The sequence below is a fragment of the Mustela erminea genome, chromosome 3 (assembly GCF_009829155.1).
Source record: "Mustela erminea isolate mMusErm1 chromosome 3, mMusErm1.Pri, whole genome shotgun sequence".
Classification (NCBI taxonomy): domain Eukaryota; kingdom Metazoa; phylum Chordata; class Mammalia; order Carnivora; family Mustelidae; genus Mustela; species Mustela erminea.
In genome coordinates, this window is record NC_045616.1 from 59,398,021 (window position 1) to 59,413,930 (window position 15,910).

The window sequence follows — 15,910 nt, forward strand, 5'->3', positions numbered from 1 at the left end:
TACTCAAAATGATTGATTGATGTTAGTTCAGTAAATGCATACTTTTTAAAAATAAATGCATACTTTTAAAAATCTTAAAGCAGCCGTTTTTAAATTTCTCATGAGTTTTAGAGTCACTAACTTTCTTCATTGGGTGTACTCTTTTATGTTGAAAAGGGAACCAAAAATAAGTAGTTTTTTAATATTTTCTTACCATTTTTTTCTTACAGATTTAAAATTCTATTGTTGAATCTTAAACATTCTTCTCTAACTGAAATGTGATTACAAATAAATAAGCTACGTTGTCTTTCTGTGAAACCTCAGGAAGCTCCTTCCACTTTTCCATCCTTCACAAAACAAAGTAAACAGATTTCAAGTGAAACCCTCAATGAAAGCCTTTTAATGATTTTCAAGAAACTAGATGGTTTCACAGGCAACACTCTGTGGCTCTTTTAAAACCAATCACCTCCTAAGAGGCTAACTTCAAAGGAAGCATCATATCAAGGGGATTTAAAAGACACCAACAGGAGTAGTCTCCTTAAATACACATTAAAAAGACAATACAATACGAGGTGCTTTTTTTTTTTTTTTTAAGATTTTATGTTTAAGTAATCTCTACACCCAACATGGGTCTCAAACATACAACTCTGAGATGAAGGTTCCTACGCTCTACTGACTGAGCACCAGGAACCCCCAGAGTACTCTTATTTGAAGAAGTGGGTTCACCTTTTGTTCTTCCCCTCAGAAAATTAATTAGAAAAGATTAACCAGGAAAACTGAAAAGGTTGTCTGCTCTCTCTCTCTTTTGTCTTCCGCTCCTCCCCTAAACCTCAAGCCTCTCTGAATGTGTGTACTTGAAATCGGGATTTTTGGATTGAGTTTTAAAACCAAAGAAGTCAGAATAATTTCCCTTGGTATGCAGAAGAACAGAAATGAACTGTTTGCAGAAATGTTTTTTAAAGTTCATAATAAAGTTGAATAGTAACTGCAATGTTGATTTGCCTGGTTTACGTAAATATTTAAGAGAGGAAAATGGATACCAAAAAATTTCCACTGCCCTTCAAGGTCCTTCCAGCTGGACTAAGAATCAAACTGACATGAGACAGGTTAACAGGAGAAAATCAGATTTAGTTTCCTATGTACTGTGTAGTTTCCTACCGGGAATCCACATAGACACATTCCCAGCACATGCAACTTGAGGCTTATGCTGAGCTAAGGAGAGGGTGAGGGACCTGAGGTTAGGAAGGGGAGGAAGACTACTACTAAGAAGGTGAGAGGAGATGTTTGGAAACAAAGGTTGCCCTGTCAGGGAGATTTTTTCCTTAGTGAAAGAGATCTCTGTTAATTGTTCTCTTCCTGGTACAGAGTTTCTTTTCCAGTTAACTCAAAAAATCTTTATGCCAAATGGTCCATCTTGGGACAGTCTGTCCTTGACCCCTACACACAAGTCAGAGATGGGTACAGAAATATATACACATATATGATACATATATATGTTCTCTCCCCACTGATATTAAGTCTAGGCTATTAACCTGAGGATTTAGAAAAAAATTAATTTGTTCCCAGAAGGGTTGAGCAACTTTGAAAAACCCATTGAACAACCCTCTACCCTCTTCATTAATTTGGAGTTTAGTTTCCCTGGGATGTTCAAAGGAGTATTTTCCTTTGTATTAGATATACTCACAGGACTTACCAAGGAAATTAGTAATGTAAAATGAGTTCCTGGGAGAATCTTTAAAACACTGAGGCAAAACACTTAAGGCACCAGTCGAGTGGTAAAGAATCATTAGCTTTCCATACTGACAAACTAACTGATAATTACAAAAAATTTCTTCAGTTCTCTAAAGCATCTAAACAAAGAATCTTGACCAGGCAACACACTGTTAATTTCTTTACAGTCATTACTTAAATTTGGAAAAATAAAAGTACATTTAAAAAAAAAAATCCTGGGGCGCCTGGGTGGCTCAGTGGGTTAAGCCGCTGCCTTCGGCTCAGGTCATGATCTCAGGGTCCTGGGATCGAGCCCCGCATCGGGCTCTCTGCTCAGCAGGGAGTCTGCTTCCCTCTCTCTCTCTCTCTCTGCCTGCCTCTCCATCTACTTGTGATTTCTCTCTGTAAAATAAATAAATAAAATCTTTAAAAAAAAAAAAAAAAAAATCCTTCCAGGGGTGCCTGGGGGCTGGGTGGCTCAGTTGGTTAAGTGTCTGCCTTTGGCTCAGGTGACCTTGGATTGATCCCAGCAGTAGGCTCTGTGCTCATCAGGAAGTCTGATTGTCCATCCACTCCTCTCCCTGCTTGTGTGAGTGCGCTCACTCCCATTCTCTCTCTCTCTTGTTCTCTCTCTCAAATAAATAAAAATCTTTTAAACAAATGAAAATATGGGGGTGAATAGGAGAAAACCACTAACCTTATTAAAAGTGGTTGCCTTTGGAGAGGGGATTGAAAGGTAGGATGTGTAGAAGGGAGATACTGCTTTTCATTCTATTTTGTCATATTTTTGACATTTAAAAAAACACTGTACACATGTTAATTTAACAGAAATCAAGGAGCACGCACTTCCCAGAAGGTGTGGGGTGAAGGCACTACAGGGCTCTGATTAGTTTTTGCTTGGGGTCCTGAATTTATAGCTCTTTATTTCTAAATGAATACTTTGTTGTTCACTGTAATTGAAATTAATGAAACTTCCAGTACTACTTTGAGGTCCCTGGAGAGTTTATAAGTGAAGATTAGAGAGATCTCTTCTTTTATATTTAAAAACTAATTGAGGAAAGGGGCCGCCTGGGTGGCTCAGTGGGTTAAGCATCTGCCTTTGGCTCAGGTCATGTTCCTAGGGTCTTGGGATTGAGTCCCGCGTCCTCAGTGGGGACCCTGCTTCTCCCTCTGCCCACCCCTCACTTGTGCTCTCCTCCTCTCTCTCTGACAAATAGACAAATTGATAAATAAAATCTTTAAGAATAATTTAAAAATTCATTTAAAAATTATTTAAAAGTAATTAAAAATAAAAACTAACACAGGGAGATAAACCATAAGAGGCTCTTAAGCATAGGAAACAAACTGAAGGTTGTTTCCTATGGAGGGGAGGGGGTTGGGGGATGGGGTAACTGCGTGATGCACATTAAGGAGTACCCGTGACATAATAAGCACTGGATATTATATAAGACTGATGAATCACTGACCTCTACCTCTGAAACCAATAATACATTAATTGAATTTAAATACAAATAAATAAGAATAAATTTTAAAAATGCTTAAAAAACTCCGAAATTAACAGAGTGCACCACTAGGGTTTTTTTTTTTCCCCAAAGTTGAGAAAATTTGAGGGAATTGGAATAATTAATTTTATTTGTATTTAAGCCATTATTTGAACTGGATGTTAAATTTATTAAGAAGTTTTGTGGGTGTCTATGACTAGCTTTTTTCTTTAATAATATGTGTATACCACTGTTTTCAGTTCAGTGAGTGGTGTTTTAAAACTCAACATTGACTTCTATTTCCTAAAAAAGAAAAACCAAAAAAAGCACTTCAAATTCAGGAGGAAAGAAAAGCAAATTATAACTGGTTATTTTTAATGTGTCATCTATACATATCTAATTATATGGCATAAAAGGAGCTAATTTAGTTAATTTAAGAAAATTTTTGTGGTTGAAATATTTTACACGGTCTGCCAAGAGCTAGTCTTATTAAAACAGGCCTATTACTGCTTGTTCCTGAAAAATCCAAATCAAAAGAGATGGACTGTAAAGGTATCTACACATTAGGAACACCATGTACATCTGTCTTCCTTGGAGAAGTCTTCAGAGCACTTAAAATAAAATTACGGTGCCACTGTTTTATGTTACGTCTGCTGACATTACCTCTATTCTTGTTAACTGAGCACAGATGCAAAAGATGGTACCAACCAGACCTTAAATAGTAACTGCTCAAGCTCAGAGCAAGGCAGGTGGTACAGCTCCACACAAGGCCACATTCTTGTGAGATCTTCCAGCAAGGAGGGGGGAATCAGCTTGCATAGATTATTTCTTATCCTTTAAACTTGTTTATTAATACCAGTTGGGGCTGTTATTTAGTCAGTGCTTAAGAAGGCTGGCCCCTGTTCAGCAAGGTCTGTAGGGGTGAGTTGATCTAATCTGTGAAGAGTGTATTAGCTTTGTTTTGCAGATAGTAACACTGAAACTAAGTGGCCCAGCCAGTTTTCTATAGAGTTAAATTTTGCAACTTCGTGACTCTGGAAGCTCAGGCTTCCCCTCTGCTTTTCCATACCTTAGGGCAGGGTTGACAAATCCCTGGGTTGTTACTATTATTATTATTTGATTTTACTTATTTATTTGACACAGAGGGAGAGAGAACACAAGCAGGCAGAGTGGCAGGCAGAAGGAGAGAGAGAAGCAGGCTCTCTGCAAAGCAAAGAGCCAGACGCAGGCCTCAATCTCAGGACGCTGGGATCATGACCTGAGCCTAAGACAGCCACTTAACTGACTGAGCCACCTAGGCGCCCCAAATCCCTGGGTTATTAATTCTTGCGTTAACTCTCTGGGAGGCTGGTATTGATACAGTCACAGAACCCTCCCATGTTGGCATCGCTTTGGCAAAAAGAGCGCGGGATTCAGGGTCAGAAGGCCTGATCCTTCTATCAGTTCTGCCTCTATCACAGAGGTTGCTGGTGAGAATTCTCTGCCTTCTTGAGCCCCAGTTTCTCTAACTGGATAGGAGGCCTAGATCCCAGACTGCTCAAACACATATAAATGTCACACCTCCCCTTTCCCAGAAGCTGCCTGGCTCTTCCCACCTGGACAGAAACTCTAGGTGTCCAACCAGTCTCCCCAGGTGCAAAATGGGGCCAGAGTGGTCTTGGCTTTGGATGAGTCCGGGGCCACGAGGGAGCAGGGTGCTGGGCTGGTCTGCTGCTATTTTTGCTGTTTTAAAATTTTTTTCTATTTTGTTATTATTTCCGAATTTTAAAGCCAATTCTCATTACTTTCCGTGGCTCTGAGTAGGTCCTGCTCTACCTTTCTTCCTCTAAACTCTAGGGTTTGAGATTCAAGGAGACCCTGCACAGCTCATAAAACCTCAGGACCAGTTCCCATCTGACTTTCCTTCCACTCTGAGCGTATATACTTTTTTTTTTTTTTTTAAGATTTTATTTGTTTATTTGACAGAGATGACAAGTAGGCAGAGAGGCAGGCCGAGAGAGAGGAGGAAGCAGGCTCCCAGCTGAGCAGAGAGCTGGATGCAGGGCTCCATCCCAGGACCCTGGGATCATGACCTGAGCTGAAGGCATAGGTTTTAACGCACTGAACCACCCAGGCATGAGCCTCTATCCTGCCCAACAATACACTCCTTGGCCAAAGGCTCTGTCTTGGAAGCGAGTTCATTTAAGGGCAAGACTTGCATGGAGTGCAAAAGGATTAGGCAAGTGAACTCCTGTCCGAATTTTGCTTCTTCAGCTTTGCTGTGAAGCTTTGGGCAAGTTGTTTAAGGTATCTGGGCTTCAGTGCCTCATTTCTAAATGGGTACTGTCCTGTTTTAAGTAAAAGGGCTTGACGCAAAGTTCGTACTAACTCCTCTTCTTCAAGTGGCTGTGAGGAGAGCAGATTTGGGTAGGGAGAACTAGGGGCGCTATTTTCTGTATGTAGCGAGCAATTGGGGACCCTTTTTCAAGTGAGGTCGGGGAGGAAGGCAGCAGGGATGCAAATTGAGTCCCTGGGCGGGGATGAAAGCTGGAATATAGATCAATGTCCAGGCAAGCGCGGAAAGGGCTCTCACTGAATCCCTCAAAGTGCCCTGGCAAAGACAGGGCCAAACAGCCAAGGGCGCATGGATTCAAGGGAACTGGAGAAGAGGGGACTTTCCCTAAAGTCGTTTAGTTTCCCTGGCAGAGGAGGGGAGATAACGGGACTTCAGAAACGGATCCAGGCGAGATCTCAGTGGGCGCGAGGCAGAGAGCCGACCAGCACTCGCTGGTCCCCACGGCGTCGGTTCTGTGCGGGTCACTCCGCAATCAGTTAAGGATCTAAGCTTCCCTGGAGTTGGCCACCAGCTCTCTCATCGGAGCAGCGGGTCATAGAGCCGCCGGACCTCCTCTGCGGGGGCCGAGAGCCGGCGAAGTACGGGGACGCCAGGCCCGCCCGACGGTGGGCGGACTGCGCAGCCCCGCGCCGCACCGGGAAGTGAGCGCAGCGGCCCGGCCGCCTGACGCCAGCGGAAGTGCGAGCCCCGGGCGAGCCTGCTCCGCGGCGGAGCGCCAGGGAAGGGGCGGGAGCGGGGCGGGGCTGAGGGCGGCCGCGGCTCGAGGGGGCGGGCGGGGCCTGGGCGGCGAGGCGGGGTTTGGTGGCGGTTGTTTTCTCCCTGGCGGCAGTGCCGGGCTTTCGACTGGGGCTGGTCGGCGCGCAGGAGCGAGCTGCTCCAGAAAGGGGCGATCGCGGCTGGAGGTAGCCAGGAGGGTCGGAGCCGAGCGGGCAGCGGGCCGAGTAAGCCCGTGGTCGTCGACCGCCGCGATGTCAGCGCAGTGCTGTGCGGGCCAGGTGAGCGGGGGGGAGCGCGGGAGCGGGGCGAAGGGTCGGGCTGCGGGACCGGGAGCCCAGGCACCGCCGACTTCCCTGCGTGCGCGCCGCAAATCCGCAGCTGTGAGTGAGCTGGGGCAGGTGGGTCGTACGGGGCTGACGCTGCGCAGTCCGGGTGAGTGCCTCGGGCCGGAGCGCGGCGCCCAGCCGTCGGGGAAACCCTGTGCGGTGGGCGGCCTGGAAGGGACACGGGGAAGCCCGAGAGGAGACCCCGAGGTCTTCCCGTCAGGTCTTACGGACTTAGGGCGGGGCAGGCAGGGCTCGGGCGAATGAACCCGACTGTCCCCGGAGAGTTTCGCCTCCCCCTTTGCAGGGCACGAGTGTGTCGTGCTGAGCTCCGTAGCCCACCGGTTCTGCACTACCCGACGAGCCCAGAAAAAGACGTGCGTTTGGGCAACGTCTCCTTTCTCTTGCCGCGAGCAAAACTCGGGTCATATGGCCCAGGCAGCTTGCACTTGGCATCTTGCAAGCGTAGAGCGTTGGCTCTCTGCCTTCGACAATGTCTCGAAACCTTGTTTCCAAACTATGGTGCTCAGGGCGGGTCGCGGGGAAGACTCAGCCCTGCTTCCCGAGTTTGCCGACGCAATCCTGGCTGGACGCAACCTGGCTGCCTGGGCAGAGCGCGAACCTTCCCGTCCCTCCTTTTAACTGAACTTGCCAGTTACACTCATATATACAGTATCTTAAAACATATATGTCTACTTGGGATTGGCGACTCCTACTGGTGAGTAGCGCATCTGGGCAGAATTACTAGGTTTTAACTCTTGAACACTAATTTCATGCCTTCCTGCAGAGTAAGAAACAACCAACTAGGTAAAGCCTTACAGATGTGGAGCTCCCTTCTCCCTGTGTTCTCTATTCTGTACACAATTTTAATTTTTTTCCCTCCAAATGAGTCTGTCTCCGGGAAGCATTCACGTGCTGGGATGTTGTTGCTTTCTAATATATTCAGCCTTAGGGCAATCAAGGACAGCCAGTGTAAGTGATGCAGGGGTTAAACTGTGAGTTTCTGTAACTGGCCAGTTATACTGGCAGATAATCCATCACCCTTCTAGTGGCTATGTGAAGTTATCCTGGTTTTTGGGGGTCTAATACTGTACTTGGCATGCATTCACATTGGCCTTTTCAGACATGAGGAAATTGAGGTTTTTGTGGGATTTTTTTAGATTTGTATTTTTAAGTAGTCTCCCTACCCAACCTGGGGTTCATACTCACAACCCTGAGACCAAGAATCCTGTGGTCCACCCATTGAGCCAGCCAGGCCCCGCTGACAATTGAGGTTTTTACCTTGAGCTGTAATGACTTGCGTTAAGTCAGGCAAGAAGTGAGAGATGGTGCTTACCACCTTGCCAGGGCTTTTGAGACCAAGGTGATGGAAAAGGCTATTTTCTGAATGTTCCCAAGCTCAAGAAAGAGTTGCAAATCTTTCATTGTTGTTGTTTGAGATGCCTTCCAATTTGATGCCACACTTCCCATTATTTAGTATTTGCAGACATTTAGGGGCATCTGTCCTTCTCTAGTCCCTTGAAAGCCCCTTGAGGCCTTCTGTGACTCCAAGCGGCTAATTTAGGGCTTTGAAAATGATTACTGGGACTCAAGTGGTCTTGTAAAAGAATTATTGGTATGGTTGATATTTTGGCAGGATTTAATGACTTGTTTCTAAAATCCCCCTCTCAGGACTTTGGAAAGAACCAAATCCTGGCCATTCATCACAGGAAAGTTAACTTCTGCTTTCTCTGGGCTGCTTGAGGCAAAAATGTGGTGGATCTCAAGGCAGAGAGGGGTTGATGACACTGTGATTTCATACGGATGGGGCTGTTAACAACTGTAGAAAACCTCATAGCACTATCAGAAGCTAAGTCAATTTTTCTGTTCTGCCAATCTTTTGTTTAATTTGAGCACCTATGAACTATTTTTACTCACAGCATTTCTTTTTTTTTTTTTTTTAATTTTATGTATTTATTTCTCAGAGAGAGAGGGAGAGAGAGAGCGAGAGCACGCAAGCAAGAGGAGAGGCAGGCAGAGGGAGAAGCAGGCTCCCTGCTGAGCAAGGACTCCCATGTGAGACTCTGGGATTATGACCTGAGCTGAAGGCAGACGCTTAACTGACCAAGCCAACCACACCAACCAGTTTCCCAACTCCCCGCACACCAACTGGACTCACAACAATTCAACTCAATTATGACACTACCTGGATTTAGTATCCCACAGGCTTACTCAGATAAGACTGCCTCTCGTCCCACTTTTCAGATACCAGTCACAAATCTCCTGAGCCTCCCACACTACGAAGGAAGACCAAATCTCTGTTTCTGGTTGTATCATAATGTCACAGCACCTACTATGTGCCAGGAGCTAAAGATAGGGCAGTGAGCCAGGTGGACATCATCTCTGCCCTCCGTGGCTGTCCCGTTGTGGGTGGGGACATCCCCAAAGCATGTAAACCGTGAAACGGTCAGTAGTAGTACTATAACCAGACCTGGTGGCTGAGGGGCTTTGGGTAGCTTGCTGGGGAAGACTGAGAAAATGCTCCCGGATTTTAGACAGATCGGTAAGGAGAGACATCCATGTCAAGGTCTGGGTAAGGAGGCTTTCAGGATTTTCGAGTTACAGAAGGGAGTACAGTGTGGCTGGGGTGTCGTCAGTGAGGCAGATGGGGTAAAGAGGCAGGTGGGGGCAGACGTGACCAGAGACTGTCAGCCACGGTTGGAGTTGGGGTTTTGTTCCTGTTCCAATGAGAGCTGTGGTTCGATTTATGCTTCCATCACTCTGGGTGCTGTGAAGACTCAACGGTATCAGGGACTAGAGTGGAGGCAGGGAGAGCAGTCAGAGCTGTTCATTCAGTGAATATGATTTAACTGCCTCCTCCGTGTGCAAGTAGGCTGTAGCACTGAGCAGAAATACCTCCTGATGGAGCTTAAATCTTGATGATTCAGCTGCTGCTGTTAGTCTGAGGAGAGCGTGTTTTACCTTAACGTAGGCTGTAGTGTTTACAGTGTCCTGTTGTTGGCTTCTGGGCTAATTTTAGAGATAGAATTGGACTTCCGTCTGGATAAGAAGTGGGTGTGGGAATGAGAGCGGTTCTGGATTTGTCCCCAGCAAGTGGATTGATGACAATTTACTAGGTGAGATAGGCTTGAAGGGAGGAGGACATTTGGGAAGGAAAGCCCAGTAATTTTCTTTTGGCTTTGTTACATTTGAGAAGCCTATTATAAATTAAATGGAAGTGGCAAGTTACCCGTTGGATGATTATTTTACTTATTTGTTTTAAGATTTTATTTATTTGATATAAAGAGTGAGCAAGAGAGAGAGAACATGAGCAGGGGCAGAGGGAGAGAGAGAAGTTGACTCGCCTTGCTGAACAGGGAGCCCGATGTGGGGCTTGATTCCAGGACCCCAGGATCAAGACCAGAGCCGAAGGCCGACTCTCAGCTGACTGAGCCACCCAGGTGCCCCCAGTTAGATGTTTAAATTGGGAGAAGTTTGGGGGGCGCCTGGCAGGCTCAATGGGTAGAGCATGTGACTCATGACCTTGGGGTTGACTTCCAACCCCACATTGGGTGTAGAGATTACTTAATAATAAAATCTTAAAAAACAAGTTAGGAGAAGCTTGAGGTTGGTGATAGAAATTTGGGGGACTTTAACTGAGGACCATTAGGAAAAATATGTAAGCCATAAGAGAGCTACGGACTCAGGTCTGGATTTGAATTGGGAAATCTGGACAACCAGGGCTCTTGTGAATGAGTGCATTTTACCTTTGCTCTATTAACCTCAGTTTTCCTCAACTGTAGAATGGGTGGGATAGTACCTCTTGGGGTTATGTGAAGATAGTATGTGATCTAGACATATGGTCTCTGAAACATGGCTTGGCACAGAGTAAGGAACCCCGAAACTCTTAGTTTGTTATGGGCCAATATCCACCTGTGCCTAGGCGTTGTCCAGGTCGTCTTACATTTGTGCTGACTCTAATATGCACTTAGATTTTGCTTATGCTGTTGCTAATGGGTGCTAATGGAAGGAGAGATGACAGGATAGAGTGACCACTCAACACTTTGTGGGTACCCAGCACTGTGGCAGGTCCCTGAAGAGTGGATGATGAAGCTTCCTCGCTCTCCTGGAACTTAAGGGCTAGTCGGGGGTGGAAATGTGGGGAAAGCTAGGTACAGAAAATGACAGTACGCACTCTGTCAGAGGTGAAATGAGGTGTTGAAAAATCCAGACAGTGCTCTTAGGGCACTTTGAGAATAAAGCTCGACAGGGTTTTCTCCAGGCAAGTGTAAGCATGAATGATAGCAGTAACAATAGCTGAAGTTTGTTTCATGCCCACAACGTGCTCTCTGTTTCCACCTATGTTACAGCATTCGTTTTTCACAACAGCCTTAAGGGGCGATTAACTGGCCTCCTTTTGCAGGGGAGGCAACAGTAGAACAGAGAAATAAATGAACTTGACTGATATTTCATGGTGGTGGAGACAGGCCTTGAACACTGGCCCACTTAAGTTGGGGCTTTTAACTACAAGATTGCCATTCTCTAATATTCTGATAATGAATAAATAATTGGTAACAGTTGCTCCTTATCTTATCTGGGGGTATCATGGGCCTCAGGCGGTTTTGAATACCCAGCTACTGGACTGTTTTGATAGATATTGGTAGTTGCTAGTGGCTGTGGGTGGGTGAGGTTTAGTTTCTTCCAGACAAAATTCTTCTGCTCATCCGGACATGTATTGGCAGGCAGGTACAGAATGATCACGCAGCCTGATCTGATCCCAGCTCTTGGCCCTTCTTGGGGGGCATTGACATGGAACTTGCATGTTCCCTGCATCACCAGGCACAGCTGTAGTCTAGTGCGCAGGGCCCTAGGCTGCCAAGCCAACATGACTGCATGGATGGATCCCGGCCATGGTGCCATTCCTGGGGTGCACATTCACTCTCCAGTGGTGGTCGAGCCAGTTTGTGTAAGGGCGGGAATGCCCTGGCCAAGGTATTTCCAGCCAGATTGTCTTAATCATTGAGATTCTCAATGAAAATAAAAGCCCATTTCTTTTCTTTTCTTTCTTTCTTTTTTTTTTTTAAAGATTTTATTTATTTATTTGACAGAGATCACAAGTAGGCAGAGACGCAGGCAGAGAGAGAGAAGGAAGCAGGCTCCCCGCTGAGCAGAGAGCCCTATGCGGAGCTCGATCCCAGGACCCTGGGATCATGACCTGAGCCGAAGGCAGAGGCTTTAACCCACTGAGCCATGCAGGCGCCCCTGAAAGCCCATTTCTAATGTCTGTTACATTGGTTAACGAAATCACGAATGCCACCAGGAACCATCCATGGTCAAAGACACATAAAGCTAAATGTTAAAGCAGTGGAAACCTTTTGTTCCATAGCCACTGACAGCAGGGAAAATAGCTGAGCTCTTTTGCCATTTGTCCAGAGTTTTCAAGGGGGAATGAGGGAGTAGGGAGGAGTGAGTGGGGCCCAGCAGAGTTAAGGAAGTGAAACGTTAGAGGAGTTGGTGAGTGTATTTGCGCCTAGGCCAGTTGTGTCTGCTGGTTGGCAAGTTAAGATTGTCCTTCCACTGAGACTGGGGAGACACGTCCTGTCCTTCCTGATGATTATATTTCCAAGCGATGGCATGTGGGTCCTTGAGAAAATTTTGTAAATTTTGAGAAAGACACTGCAGAGTCATAGGAAATACATATACATCTCAAAGGGACAAGGACTCAGAGTTGTAAGCCCTCTTTGGTCAGTGCTCTAAGAAAGGGAGGCCAGGGCCTATCTTAGGTGTTGGCTAGGACAATTCATTTTTTTTGAGAGCCCTGAGCTTCTCCTGACTCAAAACAGAAAGGACAAAGGCAGTTGGGTCATCCCAGGGATGCAGCCTCAGACTGCTGGAAGCCCTCTTACAGTTCGGTCATTGTTGTGCAGGGGTTTGTGCAGAGTTGCTTTGTGTTGAGATTTCGAGGGAGTTTTCACCATTTCTCACCATGACTATGCTGGTTAACAAAACCTGGGTTCATTGGAGGTACAGGTCATCAAAGCCCATGCAGGAGACTGAAGAGTGGGGCCTCTGAGGAAGTTTTAGCTGGCATGGGTGTTCCTCATCAGGGCATCTCGTCACCCCCAGATTGGAGCTTAAAACACACACACAGAGTTTATGAAAACTTGTACAAAAAGTAAATAAGCTCAAGAAGCATTTCCTTAGTAATGATCTTCCCCTTGCTTTGAGAGTTCTCTCTGAACATGCCTACACCACCCACTACATGGTCATCTGATGGACAGGAATTCTTTCCTGGTTACTGCATGTATGGGCTTCCTCTCTCTCCCTAGACAAAGCTTATACTATGACCTCACTGAACCCCCTGTTGAATGCGTTTGGTTACAAAACCTTTTCTCCCTATAGCTCTTTGTTTATAGTGATTGGAAATTTAGGTCCTCATTATATCATGTGATGCTTCGACCCTTGGAAGGGATCCAGGCATGAAAGTTCATTTCTATCCATGACTGGTGTGTTTTTGAACTTTGCAGGGGGGTATTTGTGAAACATGGGAAAAAACATCACACACTTATCACCCAGAGAACCACATTTTGGTATTTTAAAGTCCAGCCACCCGTATTTAGTATATATGATTTTACTTTGCAAAATTAGGATTATGCTGTAGCTGCAGTATTTGTCCTGTTCTTTTTGTGGAATTTTTGCTTTTGTTTGTTTGTTTATTTAACTAATCTCTACTCCCAGCATGGGGCTCAAACTCATAACCCCAACATCAAGAATTGCAGGTTCTACTGACTGAGTCATCCAGGTGCCCCTTGGTCAGGGAAGTTTCTCACAGACAGAAGCCACTCCTTTGTAGCCATTAATACTTTCTGGGCTGACATTCAGGTGTAGTTATTCTTGTGCCTTCAAACATGATAAATTCTCCAGAGGTGTTAAATAAAGGTGAATGAGTGAAAGTTAGTTAATAAGCATAGGTATTAATAGGTTTGGGTGTTTTTCTTTTTCTAAAAGAACAAAAATAGTGAAGAAAATCTGAATTACACCCCCTTTCGATGCCATCATCGACAATATATTTCAGTCATTTCTAACATTTTCTTTAACTTTAATAATTTCCCTTACCTTTATTTATATAGATACTACCTATCTAGATGGTGTCTGAGTCATTATTTTCCTGTTGTATGAAGCTGCTCATCGCTGTTTCAGTTACATGAAGTTTGAGTCCTGTCTTCTAATCACTAGTATCAGCACTTTTATTTTTCTGTTCATTTTTGTAAAATGCAGGCAGAGTGCACTCAAGTGCCCACATAGTCACTCTCCCACACTAACAAAGGGTGGTGATTGGCTGATGTTGACCTGTAGGCTTATATACCTCACTGGTGAGCTAATACAGAAAGAGTGTTTGGAGATGTTGTGTAGTTATGCAGGTTTAGGTTGTTGGGGAGATAAGTCTGTCACATATCTTATGCAGTAAATAGAGTGAAAGTAGCCATGTTGGTTGGAGAGTTAGTGTGAGGGTTAGCTCAGATTTGTTTTCTTGGGCTGCTTTAATAGCTGACCTGGGCGAGCTGACAAATAGCTTTGGGCTGCGTGGGATGCCTTGGCTGGGAGGGCTGAAGAGGACCGGCCTGTGGGAAGTGGGAGGCAGCCTCAGACTGTGTCTGCTAATGAGATCATCTCTTCCCCATTGCTTGATTCTGCCTGGTTTTCCATGTAAATATCACCTATAGGCTTCCCACAGCTATTCAAGATCTGGAAGTGAGTCAAGTATGAGACTCGGAAGCTTACCTTTCAGTGTCCCCGGTGTTTCAGTGTGAACTGCAAGGGTAGAACAGTGAGGACAGCGTTGTCTACTTATATTTCAGTTCACCTATGATAATCTGACCTCAAAAAGGAAGTCTTCAGTGTGGCGTGGGGGGTGGGCTCTGTCGGTTAAGCGTCTAACTCTTGATCTGAGCTCATCCGCATCGTGTGTGGAGCCTACCCAAAAAATAAAATAAAATAAAATAAAATAAAATAGTAAAGTAAAATAAAATGAAATAAATAAAGTAGTAAAGTAAAATGAAATTAAAATAAAATAATAAAAAGAAGTCCTCATGTAAGATGGTATGCAGAACTAGCCACTGACACAGTTCCATTTTATCTCTTGAATTGTTTTCAGTACCTGTAATTTTAACTATAACATAACTATGGTTCAAGAAAAAAATTCAACTGAGTAAATTCTAAAGATCTAATTGATTTTATTAAATGATTCATGAATCCAGCAGCATCCCACTAGCAAGCAGAATGGTTTTTAAAGGTGGAGAGGGAGGGGCATCTGGGTGCCTCAGTTAGTTAAGCATCTGTCTTGGGCTCAGGTCATGATTCCAGCTGGGATGAGTCCTGGGTCAGCCCCCTGCTCCTCCAGAAGCCTGCCTCTCCCTCTGCCTGCCTGCCTCCCCACCCCCGCCCCTGCTTGTGTGCATGCTCTCTCTCTGTTAAATAAATAGATAAAATCTTTTAAAAAATGTAAAAAATTAAAAATAAGGATAGAGGGTGGAAAAAGAATAGTTTTTAAAGGGTGAAGGGTAGAAAAAAGGAAATTATTAGGAAAAAGTTCATTGTTTAAGGCAGGTCACCGTCTTAAGGCGGGGGGTAGGGAATGGATATATACATAAATTTCCCAGTGCTCACCAGGATATTCCCATGTCAGCTGGTTAAAGGTTACATCTTTGGAGGTTGGAAACTGCAGTTTGGTTGGGTATTAGGTCTTCATTTACTGATTTGGGGTCTTAACCTAAGTAACACTATTTTGGGTGTATTTTCTTTTTAACACTGTAGAGATCCTGTGTTCTGGGCATCACATCAAGCAGCACTGTTGGTACAGTGTCGTTACATTTTGTCATTGTCAGTTGAATTTAGGGTTGAGACAGGATCCTGAGAGCAATATTGATCAAGTCACTGAGCTGTGATTATATTTAATGATCAGGTTTTCCAAGTAGTCTAAAGTGATACTTTGCAAGATTTTTGAACACAGTGTGAGAGTCAGTGTAGCGTATGTGTAAGGAAATTCAAATAGTGGATTGATTTAATTACATAAAACATCTGAATTTTAAAGGAAACGGGATTTTACTTTGGCTTTTCTTCTGTAGTTTGCCGTCTGAGATTAAAGCTGAGCTGATGTTTAAGGAAAGCAGCTGTTACGGAAAAATTGTAGTGAATTTTTTAGCACAGATTAAATTTTGAAACAACTTGCAGGTTAGAAGTGAAGTTGCAGCATACAGTGATTAAACAGCATTTTCCCCCCTCATGAAAACCGTCTAGTCAAAACAAAAATAGGAAAAACACATGGACACTCAACCCCTTAAATCTTATTTATGCAGAGATAAGTAGGAGAGCTGGAAAATCAGATA

The 15,910-nt window shown here is 44.6% G+C and overlaps 1 protein-coding gene across 1 annotated transcript in view; it reads left to right on the forward strand.

The window, feature by feature from the left end:
- Window positions 1-6,132: 6,132 nt before the first annotated feature.
- Window positions 6,133-15,910, forward strand: part of SERINC5 (serine incorporator 5) — a 102,605-nt gene continuing 92,827 nt past the window's right edge. The window contains exon 1 of the mRNA XM_032335864.1: window positions 6,133-6,500. Coding sequence (XP_032191755.1) covers window positions 6,474-6,500 — 27 coding nt within the window. The 5' untranslated portion in view covers window positions 6,133-6,473. The remainder of the gene's footprint in view (window positions 6,501-15,910) is intronic.